At 45.2% G+C, this 20,035-nt stretch overlaps 1 protein-coding gene across 1 annotated transcript in view; it reads left to right on the top strand.

Moving 5' to 3' along the window:
- Positions 1-12,168, top strand: part of LOC134205801 (amino acid transporter heavy chain SLC3A1) — a 29,380-nt gene extending 17,212 nt beyond the window's left edge. The window contains exons 4-6 of the mRNA XM_062681395.1: positions 86-438; positions 10,504-11,451; positions 11,721-12,168. Of these exons, the coding sequence (XP_062537379.1) occupies positions 86-438; positions 10,504-11,451; positions 11,721-11,943 (1,524 nt within the window). The 3' untranslated portion in view covers positions 11,944-12,168. The remainder of the gene's footprint in view (positions 1-85; positions 439-10,503; positions 11,452-11,720) is intronic.
- The last annotated feature ends 7,867 nt before the right edge of the window (positions 12,169-20,035 follow it).

Here is a 20,035-nt window from a genome sequence, read left to right as displayed (position 1 = left end):
TCGGCCGAACCCTCGTCACGGTTCGTTGAGTAGCCTTAGGATCGCGGTAACTAACAGATGTACTTTTCTTCCGCCACTATTGCAGCAAACCTTCTCCGGGATGACCAAGGAAGAGCTGATGAAGTTCGCCAACGATCCGTTCTGGGTGCGGCTCCGCTGGTTCCTGTTCGTACTGTTCTGGGGTCTGTGGGTCGCCATGCTGCTGGGGGCGGTCTACATCATCATGGATGCGCCCAAGTGTGCAGCTCCGGTACCGCTAACCTGGTTCCAGGAGGGCCCCCTGGTGACCATCGACGAACACAACTACAAGGAGCACGCCGATACGTTGAAAAAGTTCGGAGCCAAGGGCGTCATTTACGAGCTGCCGGCCGATGAAACCTACTTCGTCAATACGCCCGCAGTTGAGAGCAAGATCAAACAGCTGGTCGAAACGTTCAAGTAAGTACATCCGGGATGGCTTAGTTTAAGATTAATCGAGCAGTGAAATTTAATCCAATTGAGCTCAATTGTGAGTGCTTTCTTAGAGCGTCGCAGAATTTAAATCAAGCAGCTTGTGGTTTTCCCTGTCATCGGGTGTTCGAAGGGGAACTGGTTTCTTGTGCGAGGGGAAACCATGCGCGGTCAAGTTGATTGACTGCTGATCGTACGTTAAACGAATGTTAATCGATGCAGCACCTACATGGAGACAAACTCATTTAGCAAAGTTGCGTTCTCCTCCTCTTCTTCGTACAGAACGGTAAACAGCTTAAAAGGCTGACGCAATGCTGGCAAAAATTTCGCCATTTGTTGTTGGATATGCTGTTTATCTTTTGTTATCACAGATCTAATTGAAATAGCGGAAGTCTTTCCACGATCTAGCAATTTGCATAGACATGAGACTTGTTCAAATAGAATAAAAATGACTTCGAAACATTTATTTAAAAATAGTAGGAATAGGATTCCATTGACTTCAGTTACATTCTACTGAAAAGGCCAAATATTTCCTTCAGTTATGTTTAATAAAATAATTGGATAGACAGCTTTTTACGAAAAAAAATCAAATAGACATAATATCTTAAATAATTCAATATAGCATTCTTAAAATTCTGGATAATATTTAGACTTTTTTCTGGACACTCTTAGAAATTCTTCTGAGATTTCATGGGAAATGTGTGCAACTTGACATGGCAAGTAAAAGTTATCAAGCATATTTGATTGCTTGCATTTAATCGCAAAAGAAGAATCTCCTGTATGCAGGAATTCCACCACGCAGAATATAGATCCATCCGATCCAATTGTCTTCTTATTCTTCTCTTTCGGGTGTTCCACCAACGCAAAGGAAGAATGAGGCCGTGTAACTATGCAGAATTGTAATCCACCCGATCCATAATTGAACCATTCTTTTTTCGAGCGTCCCACACACGCAGAAGAAGTATATCTTGTGTGCGGATGTCCCGCCTCAATTTCACCATTTTTCTTACGGTCGTCACACTTTGCAGAATTGTAATGCATCCGATTCACTTCACACTGAATGATACCATTCTTCGTGCGAGCGTCCCACTACGCAGAACTGTGATCCATCCGATCCAAAATAAAATCATTGTTTTATTCGGGCGTCCAACTAACGCAGAGGACGAATCCCCGAGTAGCACATGTCAGGAAAAAATTGGCTGGAGCAACTTTATAGTGACTAAATCTAGTCACATATGAGTTGTCGTAACCCATGTGGAACTCGCGTGCGGCTAGGGTCTCTTGTATGCGCGCGTCACTCCACGCAAAATTGTAATACATTTGATCTGTCACTAAACCATTATTTTTCGGGCCCATCAACGTAGAGGCAAAACCTCTTGTGTGCTGACGTCCCACGACGCATAATTGTGATCCATCCGATCCATAAATAAACCATTCATTTTCGGGCGTCCCGCAACGCATTGTTTGCGAGCGCTCCACCATGCAGAATTGTGGTCCATCAGAACCATAATTTCACCATTTTCGTGCGGTCGTCTCACCTCGAAGAATTGTAACCCATCCGGATCACAATGAATGATACCATTCTTCTTGAGAGCATCCCACCACGCAGAACTGTCCGATCCATAAAAAAAACCATTCATTTTTTCGGGCGTCCCACTAACGCAGAAGAAGAATTTCTTGTGTGTGATTGGCCCTCCACGCAAAATTGTGATCCATCCAATCCATAATTAAACCATTCTTTTTGCGGGCGTCCCACCAAAACAGAGGAAGTATCTCTTGTGTGCGGGCGTCCCACCACGTAGAAGTGTGATCCAACCGATTCATATCTAAGCCATTATTGTTTCGGGCGTCCCACTAACGTAGAAGAAGAATAGATTATTTGCGGGCGCCCTACCACGTAGAATTGTGATTCATCAGAATCATAATTTCACCTTTTTGTGGACATTGCACCTCTCAGAGCTGTAACTTATCCGATTAACAATGAATAATTCCATTCTTCTTGTGAGCGTTCCACCACGCAGAATTGTAATACACCCGATCCATAATAAAACCATTTTTTTAAGCGTCCCACCAACGCAAAGGAAGTATCTCTTGTGTGCAAGCGTCCACCACGCAGAATTGTGATTAATCCGAGCCATAAATAAATCATTCTTTTGGTGGGCGTCCTTCCACGCAGAATTGTGATCCATCCAATTCCAACGCAGAGGAAGAATCCCGAATTTTTATCCATCCGATCCATAACTAAGCTCTTCTTTTTTTCGGGCCTCTCATCAACACAGAGGAAGAATTTCTTGTGTGCGGGCTCCTTCCTAGCAAAATTGTAATCCATCCGATTCATAACTCAAAAAAATTCTCCAAGCGGAATTGTGATCCATCCGATCCATAATCAAACATTTTTGCGGGCGTCCCACCACGCAGAATTGTGATTCATCCGATCCATTATTTCACCATTCTTTTTTTTGCTGGCGAACCACTACGCGGAATTGTGATTCATCTATTCCGTACAATCCACATTTATAACATTCTTCTTGCGAGCGTCCCACCACGCAGAACTGTGATCCATCCAATCCGTAAATAAACCATTATTTTTGCGGGCGTCTCACTACCCGGTATTGCGGTCCCTTCGATCCATAAATAAACATTTTTTTCGGGCGTCCCATCACGCTGATTTGTATTTCTTTCACCATTATTCTTGCGGAATTCTGATCCACCCGATCTATATGCAGAATCGTGATCCACCCGATCCATTATTAAATCATTCTTTTGGAAGGAAGAATCCCGGAATTTTTAACCATCCGATCCATAACTAAACTCTTCTTTTTTCGGGCGTCTCATCGACACAGAAGAATTTCTTGTGTGCGGCCTCCCACCTACCAAAATTGTAATCCATCACGGTGTGTTTGTCCGAAGAGGCTTATTTTCAAAAAATCAGTATCTCTAGAACACTCACTACACGAAAGTATAGGTTTTCCTCTTTCATGTAGGTGCATTTTTAAAATGTTCTATCGAGGGTCATTTTTCCATACATTTTTGTGGGGGTTAAATCGGCTGTCATTTGAGATTTCTATGGAATTTGCACCAAAAATAGTGAAAAATAAAATTGTTCTAGATCCCCCGATAGATCATTTTAGTTTACCCACTATATGAAAGAGGAGAGCATCTACTTTCACGTGGTGGGTGTTTCAGAGATACTTGAAAAATAATGTTTCCCCATAGACACACCGTGCCATCCGATACATAAATCAAAAAAATGCTCCAAGCGGAACTGTGATCTATCCGATCCATAATCAAACATTTTTGCGGGCGTCCCACCACGCAGAATTGTGATTCATCCGATCCATTGTTTCACCATTCTTTTTTTGCTGGCGTACCACTACGCGGAATTGTGATTCATCTATTCCATAATTAAACCATTTTTGTGGGCATCCCACCTGCGCACCTGCGTCCACCACGCAGAATTGTGATTAATCCGAGCCATAAATAAATCATTCTTTTGGTGGGCGTCCTACCACGCAGAATAGTGATCCATCCAATTCCAACGCAGAGGAAGAATCCCGGAATTTTTATCCATCCGATCCATAACTATATTATATTTATATTTAATCAGACTAAGGCCGAAGTGGCCTGTGCGGTATATAAGAGTCTTCTCCATTCGGCTCGGTCCATGGCTACACGTCGCCAACCACGTAGTCTACGGAGGGTCCGCAAGTCATCTTCCACCTGATCGATCCACCTTGCCCGCTGCGCACCTCGCCTTCTTGTGCCCGTCGGATCGTTGTCGAGAACCATTTTCACCGGGTTACTGTCCGACATTCTGGCTACATGCCCGGCCCATCGCAGTCGTCCGATTTTCGCGGTGTGAACGATGGATGGTTCTCCCAACAGCTGATGCAATTCGTGGTTCATTCGCCTCCTCCACGTACCGTCCGCCATCTGCACCCCACCATAGATGGTACGCAGCACTTTCCTTTCGAAAACTCCAAGTGCGCGTTGGTCCTCCACGAGCATCGTCCAGGTCTCGTGTCCGTAGAGGACTACCGGTCTAATTAGCGTTTTGTAGATTGTCAGTTTGGTACGTCGGCGAACTCTATTCGATCGGAGCGTCTTGCGGAGTCCAAAGTACGTACGATTTCCAGCCACTATGCGTCTCCGAATTTCTCTGCTGGTGTCATTTTCGGCAGTCACCAGTGAGCCCAAGTACACAAATTCTTCTACCACCTCGATTTCGTCACCACCGATGCAAACTCGCGGTGGGTGGCTCACATTGTCTTCTCTTGAACCTCTTCCTATCATGTACTTCGTCTTCGACGTGTTGATGACTAGTCCGATCCGCTTAGCTTATGTAGGCTTAGTCTGATGTAGGCTTCCTCCATCTTCTCAAAGTTACGTGCCATAATATCTATGTCGTCGGCGAAACCAAATAGCTGGACGGACTTATTGAAAATTGTACCACTCGTGTTAATCCCTGCTCTTCGTATTACCCCTTCCAAAGCGATGTTGAATAGCAAGCATGAAAGACCATCACCTTGCCATAACCCTCTGCGCGTTTCGAAGGAACTCGAGAATGCCCTGAAACTCGAACTACGCACATCAACCGATCCATCGTCGCTTTGATCAACCGTGTCAGTTTATCCGGAAATCCGTGTTCGTGCATTAGCTGCCATAGCTGGTCCCGATCGATTGTATCATATGCGGCTTTGAAGTCGATGAATAGATTAATGTGTGGGCACGATGTATTCGCAGCATTTCTGCAATACTTGGCGAATGGCGAGCACCTAAATTCGTGGTGAAGCGTTCGCCCATAAAAAAACGCCTGGTACTGCCCCACGAACTCCCTTGCAGTTGGTGCTAGTCGACGGCATAAAATTTGGGAGAGTACCTTGTAGGCGGCGTTCAGCAATGTGATTGCGCGGTAGTTGCTACAATCCAGCTTATCGCCCTTTTTGTAGATGGGACACACGACACCTTCCATCCACTCCTGCGGCAAAACTTCCTCCTCCCAAATCTTGGTAATGACCCAGTGCAGCGCTCTAGCCAGTGCCTCACCACCGTGTTTAAATAGCTCTCCTGGTAGTTGGTCAACCCCAGGGGCTTTGTTGTTCTTCAGCCGGCCAATCTCCTCCTGGATTTCCTGGAGATCCGGAGCCGGTAGAATTATGTCCTGCGCGCGTTCTCCCAGGTCCATCACCATACCGCCATCTTCGTCTGCCACATCGCCATTCAGGTGTTCTTCGTAGTGCTGCCGCCACCTTTGGATCACCTCACGCTCGTTCGTAAGAAGGTTCCCGTTTATGTCCTTACACATATCAGGCTGTGGCACGTGGCCCTTACGTGAACGGTTTAACTTCTCATAGAACTTTCGCGTGTTATTAGCGCGGTACAGTTGCTCCGTTTCTTCACGGTCTCGATCTTCCTGCTGGCGCTTTTTCCTCCGGAAAATCGAGTTTTGTCTGTTCCGCGCCTGTTTATATCGTGCCTCGTTCGCCCTCGTGCGGTGTTGCAGCAATCTCGCCCATGCTGCATTCTTCTCTTCCACTAACTGCTCACATTCGCCGTCATACCAGTCGTTTCTCTGATCCGGGGGCACCGTGCCAAGTGCAGCGGTTGCGGTGCTACCAATGGCGGATCGAATATCTCTCCAGCCATCTTCAAGAGACGCTGCGCCTAGCTGCTCTTCCGTTGGAAGTGCCACTTCCAGCTGCTGCGCGTATTCTTGGCCTAGTCTACCATCTTGTAGCCGCCCAATGTTAAGCCGCGGCGTCCGACTTCGACGCGTGTTGTACACCGTCGAGAGTTTTGAGCGCAGGCATACTGCAACGAGGTAGTGGTCGGATTCAATATTCGCACTGCGGTAAGTGCGGTCGTTCGTGATGTCGGAGAAGAATTTACCGTCGATTAGAACGTGGTCGATTTGGTTTTCCGTTTCTTGGTTAGGTGATCTCCATGTGGCCTTGTGGATATTTTTGCGGGGAAAGAAGGTGCTTCGGACTACCATTCCGCGGGAGGCTGCGAAGTTTATGCATCGTTGGCCGTTGTCATTCGATACGGTGTGCAGACTATCCGGTCCGATGACCGGTCTATACATTTCCTCCCTTCCTACCTGTGCGTTCATGTCACCGATGACGATTTTAACGTCCCGCAGTGGGCATCCATCGTATGTCTGCTCCAGCTGTGCGTAGAACGCTTCTTTCTCGTCGTCGGGTCTCCCTTCGTGTGGGCAGTGCACGTTGATGATGCTATAGTTGAAGAAACGGCCTTTAATCCTCAGCTTGCACATCCTTGCGTTGATTGGCTGCCACCCAATCACGCGTTGGCGCATCTTACCCAGCACTATGAAGCCGGTTCCCAGCTCGTTGGTGGTGCCACAGCTTTGGTAGAAGGTAGCCGCTCGATGCCCGCTTTTCCACACTTTCTGTCCTGTCCAGCAAATCTCCTGCAGCGCCACGACGTCGAAGTTGCGGGGATGTAATTCATCGTAGATCATCCTGTCGCAACCTGCGAAACGTAGCGACTTGCAATTCCATGTTCCAAGCTTCCAATCGTGATCCTGTATTCGTCGCCTAGGTCTTTGCCGATTATATCGAGTCGCATTATCTCTTATATTGTTCGTAATGATTGGTTTTCTAGGCGGCTTATTGGGCCAGCGCAAACCTCCTGTCTCGTCGGAGGGCCGTCGTGTCAGAGCTGTTTAGCGTCCCACCTAACACCAGGACTTGGGCTTGTGCGCTTTGAGCGGCACACGGTCGCTTTGGTGGGGCCTACTTGCGGATACATGCAGCTTTTTATAGAGGTTTAACAGGGCCCACTGTCAAACCCCACCACATCCTAGGCAAGCCCCACAACTCGCAGATGGCTTGGGGAGGGATCGTCAAGCCCTTGGACATAGTCCCTGCTGCCCTCAATCCATAACTAAACTCTTCTTTTTTTCGGGCCTGTCATCAACACAGAGGAAGAATTTCTTGTGTGCGGGCTCCTTCCTAGCAAAATTGTAATCCATCCGATACATAATTCAAAAAAAAAATCTCCAAGCGGAATTGTGATCCATCCGATCCATAATCAAACATTTTTGTGGGCGTCCCACCACGCAGAATTGTGATTCATCCGATCCATTATTTCACCATTCTTTTTTTTGCTGGCGAACCACTACGCGGAATTGTGATTCATCTATTCGGTACAATCCACATTTATAACATTCTTCTTGCGAGCGTCTCACCACGCAGAACTGTGATCCATCCAATCCGTAAATAAACCATTATTTTTGCGGGCGTCTCACTACCCGGTATTGCGGTCCCTTCGATCCATAAATAAACAATTTTTTCGGGCGTCCCATCACGCTGATTTGTATTTCTTTCACCATTATTCTTGCGGAATTCTGATCCACCCGATCTATATGCAGAATCGTGATCCACCCGATCCATTATTAAATCATTCTTTTGGAAGGAAGAATCCCGGAATTTTTAACCATCCGATCCATAACTAAACTCTTCTTTTTTCGGGCGTCTCATCGACACAGAAGAATTTCTTGTGTGCGGCCTCCCACCTACCAAAATTGTAATCCATCCGATACATAATTCAAAAAAATGCTCCAAGCGGAATTGTGATCTATCCGATCCATAATCAAACATTTTTGCGGGCGTCCCACCACGCAGAATTGTGATTCATCCGATCCATTGTTTCACCATTCTTTTTTTGCTGGCGTACCACTACGCGGAATTGTGATTCATCTATTCCATAATTAAACCATTTTTGTGGGCATCCCACCTGCGCAGAGAAAGAATTGTGGTACATCCGATCCATAATTTCAGTGTTCCTGCGGGCGTCAAACCACGCGGAACTGTGATCCATCCAATCCGTAAATAAACCATTGTTTTTGCGGACGTCTCACTACCCGGTATTGTGGTCCATTCGATCCACAAAAAAACAATTTTTTCGGGCATCCCACCAGCGCGGAAGAAGAATTGCTGTCCATTCCATCCATAATTTCACCATGCTTGCAATCGTCCCATCACGCTGAATTGTATTTCTTTCACCATTATTCTTGCGGAATTCTGATCCACCCGATCCATATGCAGAATCGTGATCCACCCGAACCATAAGGTGATTATACAATCAAGCCATGTGGTGAATTTTAAATTCACCACACGGTTTTCTACTCCTATTATCAAAAGTTCAAAGCTAGCGCAATGATTTTCGTACAATGCTGAAATTAAAGTCGATTGTTTAGCATAAGTAAGCAAACGATCTACGGATGATTCATCCTCATGGGCGTTGTGGTTCTCTCAATTCGTGCTCTTGAAAAATTACTAGAAAAAGCACGTGGTTTCCAAGATGGCCGATTTGTGGCTTTGTTGTATAACCACCATAATCAAACCATTCTCATGTCGGGCGTCCCAGAGTAATATTCTCTAGTTTACAGACATCCCACCACGCAAAATTGTAATCTATCCGACCCATAATGTCACCCTTCTCCACGGGGGCGTTCCACCACGCAAAATTGTGATTTATCAAATCCATAGTTTCACATTTTTTCTTGCGAGCGTCTTACCACGCAGAACTGTGATCTACCCGAACCAAAATTCAAACCATTTTTCCCACCAACGCAGAGGAAGAATCATCCCATCTATTATTTTTACCATTCTTCTTGGGAGAAACATCCATTGTATGCAGCCGTCTCACCTCGTAGAATTGTGATCAATCTGGTCTAAAATTAAAGCGTCCACCTACGCAAGCGTCCCACCTGTGAGCGTCCCCCAACGCAAAAGAAGTATTTCTTGTGTGCGGGGTGTGCGTCCCACCTACGCAAAAGAAGTATTTCTTGTGTGCGGGGGTCCCATCACACAGAATTGTGATCCAGCCGATTCATAAATAAATCATTCTTTTTTTCGGGCGTCCTACCAACGCAAAGAAATCTCTGGTTTGTAGGCGCCCCATCATTGTGATCCACCACAACCATAATTTCACCATTTTACTTACGGTCCTCTTACCTCGCAGAATTGACCTTTCCCGTCAAAAATTATATCTCGTTTTATTGTCTCAGTCGATTCTTTGCCTGCACATGTGAATAGAAAAATTTACCTGATGTTCGTTCAAAATCGGGCCAATCTTAAAAAACAGCAGTTTCTCGATTTTTGTTTTAAATTTTAAAAATACTTGGAGGCGTCAAAAAATATGGATTCTTTGGGAAAGTTGACCTTAACGAAGCCAAAGAATCGATTGAGCGAATAATTTTTTTTGACGGGAAAGGTCAATTGTAACCCATCCGATTCACAATGAATAATACCATTCTTCTTGCGAGTTATCCACCACCCAGAATTATGATCCATCCAATCCATGATAAAACCATTTTTTTTTCGGCCGTCCCACCAACGCAGAGGAAGAATCCCTTGTGTACGAGTGTCCCACCACGCAGAATTGTGTTCCATCTGATCCATAAGTAAACTATTATTTTTGCGAGTTCTTGCCTAGGCAGAAGTATCTCTCGTGCGTGGGTGTCCACATCACAAATATGGATCCATCTGATCCATAATCCATGCATAATTGTAATTCATCCAATACATAAATAAACCATTCTTTTTTGGGCCCACCAACGCAGAGGAAGAATCTCTTGTGAGGCGGACGTCCCACCACGTAGAATTGTAATCCATCCGATCCACAATTTCACCATTCGTCTTGCGGGTATCGTACAAATGCGGAAGAGTAAACTTGAAGGTCGTTAATTGTAAAACATCTACTGAAAATTATCAACTCATTATCAATTATGGTTGTTTTTCTATTGGTTCTTTCAATTTCACCAAACATTATTTCTTATGAAAATATCGAAAATGCTGCTCTGATTCTAGTGATTCCAATTCGTTCATTAAAGTGTCGAATAGGCTGTCTCGATATCAATGATATGAAAATATATATAAAAATATAGAAAAAGCTGCTTCGATCTCATTGGATTCAAATTTTTGAACATCCTTAAATTTTGAGACATTCGCAAAGCTTGTAAAGAATAGTCCAGACTACCACCATCACTAATCATTTCTCATTCCTTCACTTTCAAACCAACAGCGCCAAGGACATCAAGGTCGTCCTGGATCTGACGCCCAACTTCGTCACCAAGGACGATCAGTTGTTCAAGGATGCCCTGGAGGGTGCCGATCCCGCCTCGCGATCCGCTTTCATCTGGAAACAGGCTGGCACACCCCCCACCAACTGGCTTGCCGTATCGGGCGGTTCTGCATGGCAGGAAGTCTCGACCCAGCAGTTCGTGCTGGCCCAGTTCGGTGCGCAACGATACGATCTGCAACTCAGCGACCCACTGGCCAAGGATAAACTCAAGACCACCCTGCGCCATCTTGCGACGCTTGGAGTACGTGGTTTCCGTTTGGCTAACGCCAAACACTTCATCGTGGATCAGGATGGAAAGGACGACGTTATTGCCGAAGTCAACAACAAGGGCGTCGATCTTACACAGTACGGATTCTGGACACACTCGCATACCACCTACCAGGAAGGCTTGGGAGCTTTGCTGCAAGAACTGGTCCTGGAGGTCCAGAACGCTACCAACAGCGAGGGCTTCCTCTCGGTAAGTGACGACATTGTCCGCCCGGAGGCGTTCACCGTCGGCAACACCCTGGGAGTAGATCTCCCTCAGTATGGAGACCTCGAAAATGTCTTGCGACAACCGATCGAAGCGGACTCAGCCAAGAAGATCCGAGATGACATTGCCAAGACCTACAACGAAATCAAGGGCTACCTGTCCCCGACCGGTGGAAAGCCGTGGATCCAATGGCCATACCAATTGGACTCGCTGGCCAATGTGGCGGCATCAGAGTACAACACTTTCTTGTTCCTGCTTCCGGGCGTCCCAGTAGTTCCACTGGAGGTCTTGAACTTTGGCAACTCAAGTCTATCGTTGATTGAACACTTGGAAAAGTATCGTACTACACCATCGTACCAACATGGAACATTTGGCATTGCCATTGATGCCAATGGAACCTCCGTTGGTTACACGCGGTAAGTTTAAAAGATGTTTGTTACAAATCGTCTAACACGAATATGCAACAGCTCTTATGTGTCTAACGTATCGCTAATCTAACTGCTTTTTCATTGACATTTTGTACTGCTTGCTTTGGAACTAACCCCCTTCACTAACCTACGTCAAAATCGCAGGGAATGGTAAGCATTGTCCATAACCACTAACCTATCATCATATTTTAACAAATATCATGTCAAAAGTATTCGAACAGAGCTAACAGGTTCAATTCCCGTGTCCTCCTACACAGGCAAAAATCCGGCAACCCGGGTTACTTCGTCGCGCTGAATCTGGCCGATCAGCCCGTCCAAGCGGACTTCAGCGATGTCGAGGGCATCGCCGAAGAGCTGACGGTCGTTCTCACCAGTGAGAACTATCAGGTGGCGGACGTTGCCGCCAAGAGCAAGGTACCGTCCAAGGCGGTACCGCTGTCCGCCCGGTCGGCTTTGGTCACCACCTACGTTCCCAAGTAAGCAGGATGATGGACAGAGGACAGCTGCACGACACGGTAGTCTCCCGGTTCCAGCTTTGGAGTGAAAAAGATAATAAGCTATCGCAAATTTGAAAACATAAATTATTGGGAATACATAGAAAAGAATATATTGCTTTGCATCCAATTAGCAAGCATTTATTATTGAATAACCATACTGAATGTAGTGGTCAATGCAAAAAATCACAATAATGAAGCATAAGAAAAATGATCCATTTTAATTTTTGAAAAATATTGAGAACTTCTCTGAGAGTTACCCGTCTACCACCGTCACTTTATTTACACGGCCTCCACGTTGGAATTAATATTTATATTTTGGTGCGTTCACTTATCTGTTTTTTTTTTTTTATATATCTAGAAGAAATCTAGAAATTTATACGGGAATCAATTATTCCTGAAGAATGTATTAAAATATACAAAATTATTAAATATTCACCCATATTCTTGTTTACGTACGAACGCGCTTTCGAACGAAAGTTGAATTGCATTCTCGTTTACACCAGCAAAATCAAATGGAGGAACGGTTCGAACGAATCGCATTCGTTCGAAAGTATTGTTCGTCCGTAAACAAGAATAAGGGTGATTATTTAAAGTAATTCCTGGAAGAACTTCCGAAGAAACTTCAAGATCAATTTTCAAAAAAAAAATGTGGAGAATTTTTCAAAGAAATCACTAAAGGAGTGTCCATAGGAATTATTAGCGTATTTTTCTAAATTATTCCTGGAGGAATTTCCAAGATGAGTCCCCAAAACAAATTCTGGTAGAATTTCTAAAGGAATTTCAGGTGGAATTTTCGAATTAAGGTATTCCCGAAGAAGAACCTGATGGAACTTTAAAAAAATCTAATGGAATTTGTGGAGAACTTTTGCTAAAGGGATTTCAGAAACAATTTCCCCTAAGAAACTCCGAATGGCTTTTCCAAATGAATTCCTTGATGGACTTTCAGGAGAATTTTCGAAGGTACCCTCGAAAAAAAAAATCCTAAAAGAACTTCCTAAGAAATTCTCTGAGGAACTCCAAAATAAATTTCTGATAGTTTTCTATGGAAATTCAAAAGAATTTCTGGAAGATTTGCTAATAGAAATTGTCTAGCAGTTTCCGAAGAAGTTGCTGGAGAATTATCCTAAGTAATATACCTGGAACAATTTCCTTTAGGAATTCCAGCAATAATTTATGAAAAATTCCTGTAAGAAAATATTTAAATTTCTGAAGTAATTCATATAGGGGGAATAACGGCTTTGGCAGGTTTTGTTCTGTTATTGTCAGGGGAGTTTTTTATGACTGATTATGTTCAAATTTGGCCTAAACATTTTTTTTTTCAATTTTTTATTCAATTTCAATTTAATGGACCATAATACATGTGTTTAGCAGAGATATGTCTTACTTACAGCTGCTCTTTAATCATTTTCCAATGGAGAATTTGAGAGTTTCTGAGACAATCTATCTGATAGGGGAAAATTAATGACAAAAACCCTAGAAATCAATTTAACTTATAATTAACTACATACTAGATTATCACAGTTTTGTAATTTAGGGGAAAAGATTCACGATGTGCGGGTTAGTTGATACTTCACAGGAGCGCCGGAACTTGTCTGACATCGTCTGAACAAAGTCGATAATTGTTTCAGTTTCCGCTAGTTGGTGAAGATCGTGTGTCGGAAACCACGGACTCAAGTCGAAGATCATCTTTAACAGCTTGTTTTGCTTGACTTGCAGACGTCGTAGATGAGATAGCGCACAGTTTCGCCATACAGGACAACCGTATTTAAGGACTGATCTGAAGACACATTTGAAGAGCAGCAGTTTATTGGCTAGTTGAAGAGACGATCTTCGGTTGATCAGTGAGTACAAAGAACGCATCAGACCATTGACTTTGTTGATGCTTTGATTTATGTGTTTGTCAAACAGTAGCAGATATCTGACCTCGTTTTCCCACGGAATTTCAATTCCATTGACTTTAACTCCAGATGTAGGAAGACGTGATGGAGCCCTTCTTCGTGTGAAAAAGATTGCCTGAGTTTTCGATGCGTTCGTTTTAATGCGCCACTTCTGTTGGAACTCTTCAAGCTTATTCTGTGCATGTTGCAGTTTACAGATGATAATTTGAGGATCTTCGTCCGAAGCTAGGAAAGCCGTGTCGTTCGCAACAAAAAAGCATATACAACTCCGTCGACCTTAAGAGTATCACTTGTAAAAATGTTGTAGAGCGTGGGGCTCAGAACCGACCCCTGTGGAACGCCATATGGGATGCCGTGAGATTCTGATCTACATCCATTGATTGACACTTGGAATGACCTTGCTGCTAAAAACGACTGAATAAGCTTCACTAAATAAAGCGGACAGTTAGACCTATGTAGCTTGAAAACAATTGCCTCTTGCCAGACCGAGTCATAGGCTTTTTCGACATCCAGCATTATCATGCCAGTAGATTTTTTCATGGAGAATCCTTGCTTCACTAGTTTAGTTATTCGAGCTAGCTGGTGGTTTGTAGAATGGCCAGCATTGAAGCCAAACTGTTCCGCAGAAATCATGTCACCAGTTTCTATATGTCGATTCAGCCGGTTCAGGATGATTCTTTCCAAAACTTTACTAAGGCAACTTAGCAAACTGATGGGACGATAGCTTGAGGGGAGAGTAACATCTTTGTTCGGCTTTGGGATGGCCACTACGTTCGCATGTTTCCACATACCAGGAAAATACATCAACCTGATGCAAGCGTTATAGACCTTTGTCAAGTACACCAGTCCTTTTCGAGGTATTCGCTTGAGCATGATGTTCCTTATCCCATCCTGACCTGGTGCCTTTTTGGTCTTAAGCCGATGGATAATACACTTTATCTCACTGGGTTTGAGTAGTAGTAGTGAGAGGAGATGGTTCATTGTTTAACTCGTTGAGTCTCGCAAGCTCCTCTATCGTTTGGTTCACTTCTTCCTCTGTTCTTGGATCACTCGGGAGCGTGTTGTTATGTGCTGAAGCAAAATTTTCAGCCAGCGTTTGAGCTTTCTCTTTATCAGAAACCCTGACTTGGTCTCCAATCCGCAAAGGAGGTTGGTATTTGATGCTACTGCGTAGGTTTTTACTAATTCTCCAGAACTTCTTGCTACCGTGAGACAAGTCACGAATAGTTTTTCCGAAATTCTCGTATTTGTGAGCAGCACATTGTTCTCGTATTTGTTGGGTGAGGACGTCAACGACTCTTTTGAGGAAAGGATCTTTGGAACGGTAGAATTGTCTCCGACGAACATTCCTGAGTCGGATCAGTAGCTTTGTTTGGTTAGGAAGTTCCCGTTTTTTCGGAAAGACAGTTGCATTCGGAACTGACTCAGCTTCAGCTGCCAACAGTGCTGCTGCGAAAACGTTAATAGCCTCGTCGATTTTTTCCGTGGTGTCCAAATTATTTAGCAGAACCGAAGAAAGATCAAGTCTTCCTTTGACAATGTTTGTAAAGCGGTACCAGTCAGCACAATGATAATTTTTATATTGGTGAACTTGAAGCTGGACTGGTCTTTCTGTATCAATGGCGAATACCACTGGAAAGTGGTCTGACGAGAGTTCCTCAACCGTACGTGGTACAGACATGTACATGTTGATCTGGTTGTTTGAAAGGACCAGGTCTAGAATGGAGCGACTTCTTCCGTTTGGAGAAACTCGAGTGTAACTACCTGGATGATGTATGAGAAAGTTCGAGTTTTCATATTCCTGAAAGAGTATTTCTTCTTCTTATTGGCATTACATCCCCACACTGGGACAGAGCCGCCTCACAGCTTAGTGTTCATTAAGCACTTCCACAGTTATTAACTGCGAGGTTTCTAAGCCAGGTTACCATTTTTGCATTCGTATATCATGAGGCTAACACGATGATACTTTTATGCCCAGGGAAATCGAGACAATTTCCAATCCGAAAATTACCTAGACCGGCACCGGGAATCGAACCCAGCCACCCTCAGCATGGTCTTGCTTTGTAGCCGCGCGTCTTACCGCACGGCTAAGGAGGGCCCCTCTCAGAGAAAGAGAAAGCGTATTTCGCCAGCTTTATTTTTCCTTGAGCAATTCCAATGACGGTGTCTAGAGTTGAAATCTCCCACTACAAAGAAGGGTTCCGTAAATCTAGTAAGTTTACGGATATCACGTTTGAATCTGTTGAGGATCGTTCGGTTTGAAGAACCGGGGAAGTAAGCTGTAATAATGCGGACAGGATTTGGACCAATTCTTATTGTTATACTAACATGCATCAGTTAAACGATCCAAGCGCACCAGGGAAAAGTTATTGTGGTACATGGAAATACTCGGGTTAAGCCACGTTTCGCTTACAACTGCTATATGAATGTTGTGTTTATCGAAAAATTCGAAAAATTCAGCTTCTTTGTTTCGACTGTTCCAGTTCATAACGTTGATGATGTTTGCATTATCCATTGAAAACGTACTTGAACATCAGCTCCGACAGAGCGAGAAATTGCGATGCCTTCGTTTTACACGATGCCAAATGAGTGAAAAGATCGTTTGCTAAACACAAGAACTCCGAAAGCGAAAACAGATTCAAATTTTCTGTTCTCTCGTTGTCAGCAACATGTCCCATTGATTCAACAACAGCAGAAACGCCACCAACAGCAGCAGCAGCAGCAGCAGCAGCAGCAACAGAAGAGACATTACCAACAGCAGCAGCAACAGGAGCTCCCCTCGCAGCATCAGAGAAAGTCCTATTATGGGTCACGTATGAAGACCGAAATGATCGATTCGTGGTTCCAAACACATTCGACGGAAAGTTGTTGTTGAGTTTTGAGCGCGATTTCCTTTCTTCACTCATTTTGATGTAGTTCTGCCTAGCAGGGCAGCCCTTGAAGTTTGCTGTGTGGTTTTGGCTGCAATTGGCACATCGGATTTGTGTTCTGGTGAATGAGTCATCGCCTTCCTCCCGTGATGGCAACAAGCAATCTCTTGTGAGGTGTAATTCCCCGCACTTGACGCATTTAGCTTCCAGGTTGCAGTTCCGCATTCCATGCCCAAATTGCTGGCAGCGAAAACACTGAACGGCATCCGTTGTTTTTCTTGTGAAGTAGCGCCAGTTCACAATGACGTTGAAAAGGGCACGCGTTTTCTGGAGGTCTTGCAGCTTTGTTGATCCCTTGGGAAAATGTAGAACATACAGAGCAGCATCTCTGTTCGTCGTCGTATGCAGTATTCTAACCTCTGATGGAACAATGTTGTTGTTTTTCAGTTCGGTTATTACCTCCTGAAGCTCGAAAAGTGGGAGACCAGCAAGAACCACTTTTATTGGCGTTTCATCGCTAGTGCCATGTGTGTAGAACTTAACGTTTTTAACTTTCAGAACGGCAACAATCCGGTTGAACTCCGCTTTTTTCTTCACTTGTAGCCGAATCCTAGATTTGATTACTTTCTGGGTGTAAGTTTTAGAATTCACTTCCGTGGATGACATCAGTTGGTTGATTTGTGCTACTGACCAGTTATACACAAATATTGGTGGGCATCGTATTTTTGCTGCTGTCGGCTGCCTGAGCTCGCTCTTTTGAGGTCCCGTGGAAATTGGTTCGTCGTGCATTAGTTCTTCATAGATGTTTCCAGTTGACACACAAGGATGAATTTCATACTGATCGTTTCCATTGGCACTGAAATCATTCATAGAGCTACTACGATTGCGTTCATGGTGCTCATTTGGGACTAACAGTTGATTGCCAACCATACCATGAATCTCAGTTTGAGATGAGGTTAGGCGTATTTTGTTCTTATCGTAATTTTTCCGGATAACTATGGAGGACGGCCGGTTTGGACCATTTTTCGAATTTGCGACATTCGAGGAACTGGCCGGAGTGTGTTTCCCCAGGATTGCAGATTTTATTTGTTTTTGTTTGCGAAAAAACAATCCAAATTTCACCGCCGAATGGTAGACCGAACTAGCCGATTTGACGTTTGGCGAAAAAACTGTCTAAACACTGTCTTTGCATTTCGGCCTAAACATTCTTTACCAAATTTCATAAAATGCTTCAAAAAGCTTGGCCGTTTGGTTAACTATCATGTTGTGGTCTAGCGGTAGTCAACCTGGGGTACATGTACTCCTGCTGGCCCCAGGGGGTACATCGGGCAACAATGCGTAATGGCGGATGTATTACAATTCCAATAACAACTTATTGATAAAGTTTTCATAATTGTGTAATTTTTCATTTTAAATCTTTGTCTTGTACATAATAGGGGAGAATGTTCCCAAACCGACCGCCCTTGCGACCGCCTAAATGGCAGAGGCCATAAAATTGCGAAAAATGAAACCAAACAAGCACTATACAAACATGATGCACAAATTATGGCCAATTGAAGCTTGTTGAAGCATAATTTGGCAAAATAATTTAAATAACTACAGTGCCACTAGCTTTCTAGTACTTATGCTTTTACTACAGAGCATGACATCTGATCAAATTATTCGTAGTACTATTTGACCAACACCCCCCCAGCTGGGCGAGGGATAGAGGATGACACACGCACACACAGACACAAGACATCTGTGGGCAGCGTAGTTCACCTCCGCGCGGTGCTCGCTGGAAACGATAGCGTATCAACGGCAGTTGAAGGGCTAGGCGGCTAAATGAACTACACACGAGGGAGCGCGGTAGCGCATTGAGGCTGACGCCAGTAAGGTCTCAATTATGGTTCTGGCAGGCACGTCATGGCTATGTGTAATACATTGTGTATGGTATATTGTGATATTGTGAAGCGAAGGCTGGCAGTCTGACATTCTACTCTCTTAGTAGGGCCGGGTGACACCGACTCGAAACGGCGAGTGGGCTTAAGCAGAGCCTGTTGGTGCTCCGGCAAGCCGTTCGTGTCGCAAGACAAGAACAGGACGCTTATATCAGGCGTGTAGCGGCAGCAGAGAAGGTAGCCAAAGGTACGCAGACCAAGGCCCTCTCCTCCCCTAGCGGTGTTAATGCGGTGAAAGAGGCGACCGCCCTTACGGCCAGTGAGGGTAAGAAAACGCCAAGTTCGAAGCGACCCAAACGCACTACCATTAAGGCGAAGCGTCGCCTGGATGGTGCACCGGAGCCTGAAGGGCGTGTGCCCAAGAAGGCAAAAGGCACTAGACAGGCACAAGTTGTTGAGCCACAAGCTGGCCCCAGCCAGCCATCGGTACCCGCCGAAGGGGATGCGAATCCTTGGCAACTGGTCAGTAGGGTGCGGAAGTCAAACACCCCACGACCTACGAAGAAGGTGAGAGACAGAGGCGAGGCCTTGTTGGTGAAAACCGACAAGGACAAATACGCCGATGTCCTGAAATCGCTGCGAGCGGCCGATAGCCTATCGGCCCTGGGCCAGGACGTGCGCAGCGTTAGACGTACCAAGAACGGTGAAATGATCTTGGTACTGAAGCGTGGCGCGCAATCCAGCGGGGTGGCTTACAAAAAGCTTGCCCAGGAGGTCTTGGGTGACGGCGCTCAGGTCAGGCCGTTGGGTGCGGAAGTGACCCTTCAGTGTAAGCAGCTGGACGAGATCACGACCGCGGAAGACGTCGTCTCTGCCTTCAAAGAGCAGTACGGCACGGAGGTTGAGCGGTCCTCTGTACGTCTAAGAGGGAGATTCTTTGGTACGCAGGTAGCCTATCTCAGACTACCGGTGGCTGACGCCAAAAAGGTCACTGAGAAAGGGAAGCTGAAGATCAGCTGGTCAGTATGCCCAGTAAGCGTGCTCCAGCCACCTTCAGTGGACAGGTGCTACCGGTGCCTTGAGTCCGGGCACAAGTCTTATGACTGCAAGGGCCCAGACCGAAGCAAGATGTGTCGTCGCTGCGGCGAGGAGGGACACAAGGCGCAGGAATGCGACAAGGCACCTAGGTGCCTTATCTGCGCCAGTAAGAAGCAGGCCCGGAACCATGCTATGGGCGGGCCTGCGTGTCCCTTCGGAGAAGCCAATCGGAAAAAGCCGTGCAAGTAACACAGCTGAATCTGAATCACTGTGCACCTGCCCAGCAACTGCTGTGGCAGGCGGTCTCGGAGTCGAGGATCGATGTCGCCCTCCTGTCCGACCCGTACAACGTCCCTGCCGGCAATGGCAACTGGGTGGCGGACGGGTCT

This window comes from Armigeres subalbatus, chromosome 1 (assembly GCF_024139115.2).
Source record: "Armigeres subalbatus isolate Guangzhou_Male chromosome 1, GZ_Asu_2, whole genome shotgun sequence".
NCBI lineage: Eukaryota > Metazoa > Arthropoda > Insecta > Diptera > Culicidae > Armigeres > Armigeres subalbatus.
This window is presented reverse-complemented; position numbering and strand designations above follow the sequence as displayed.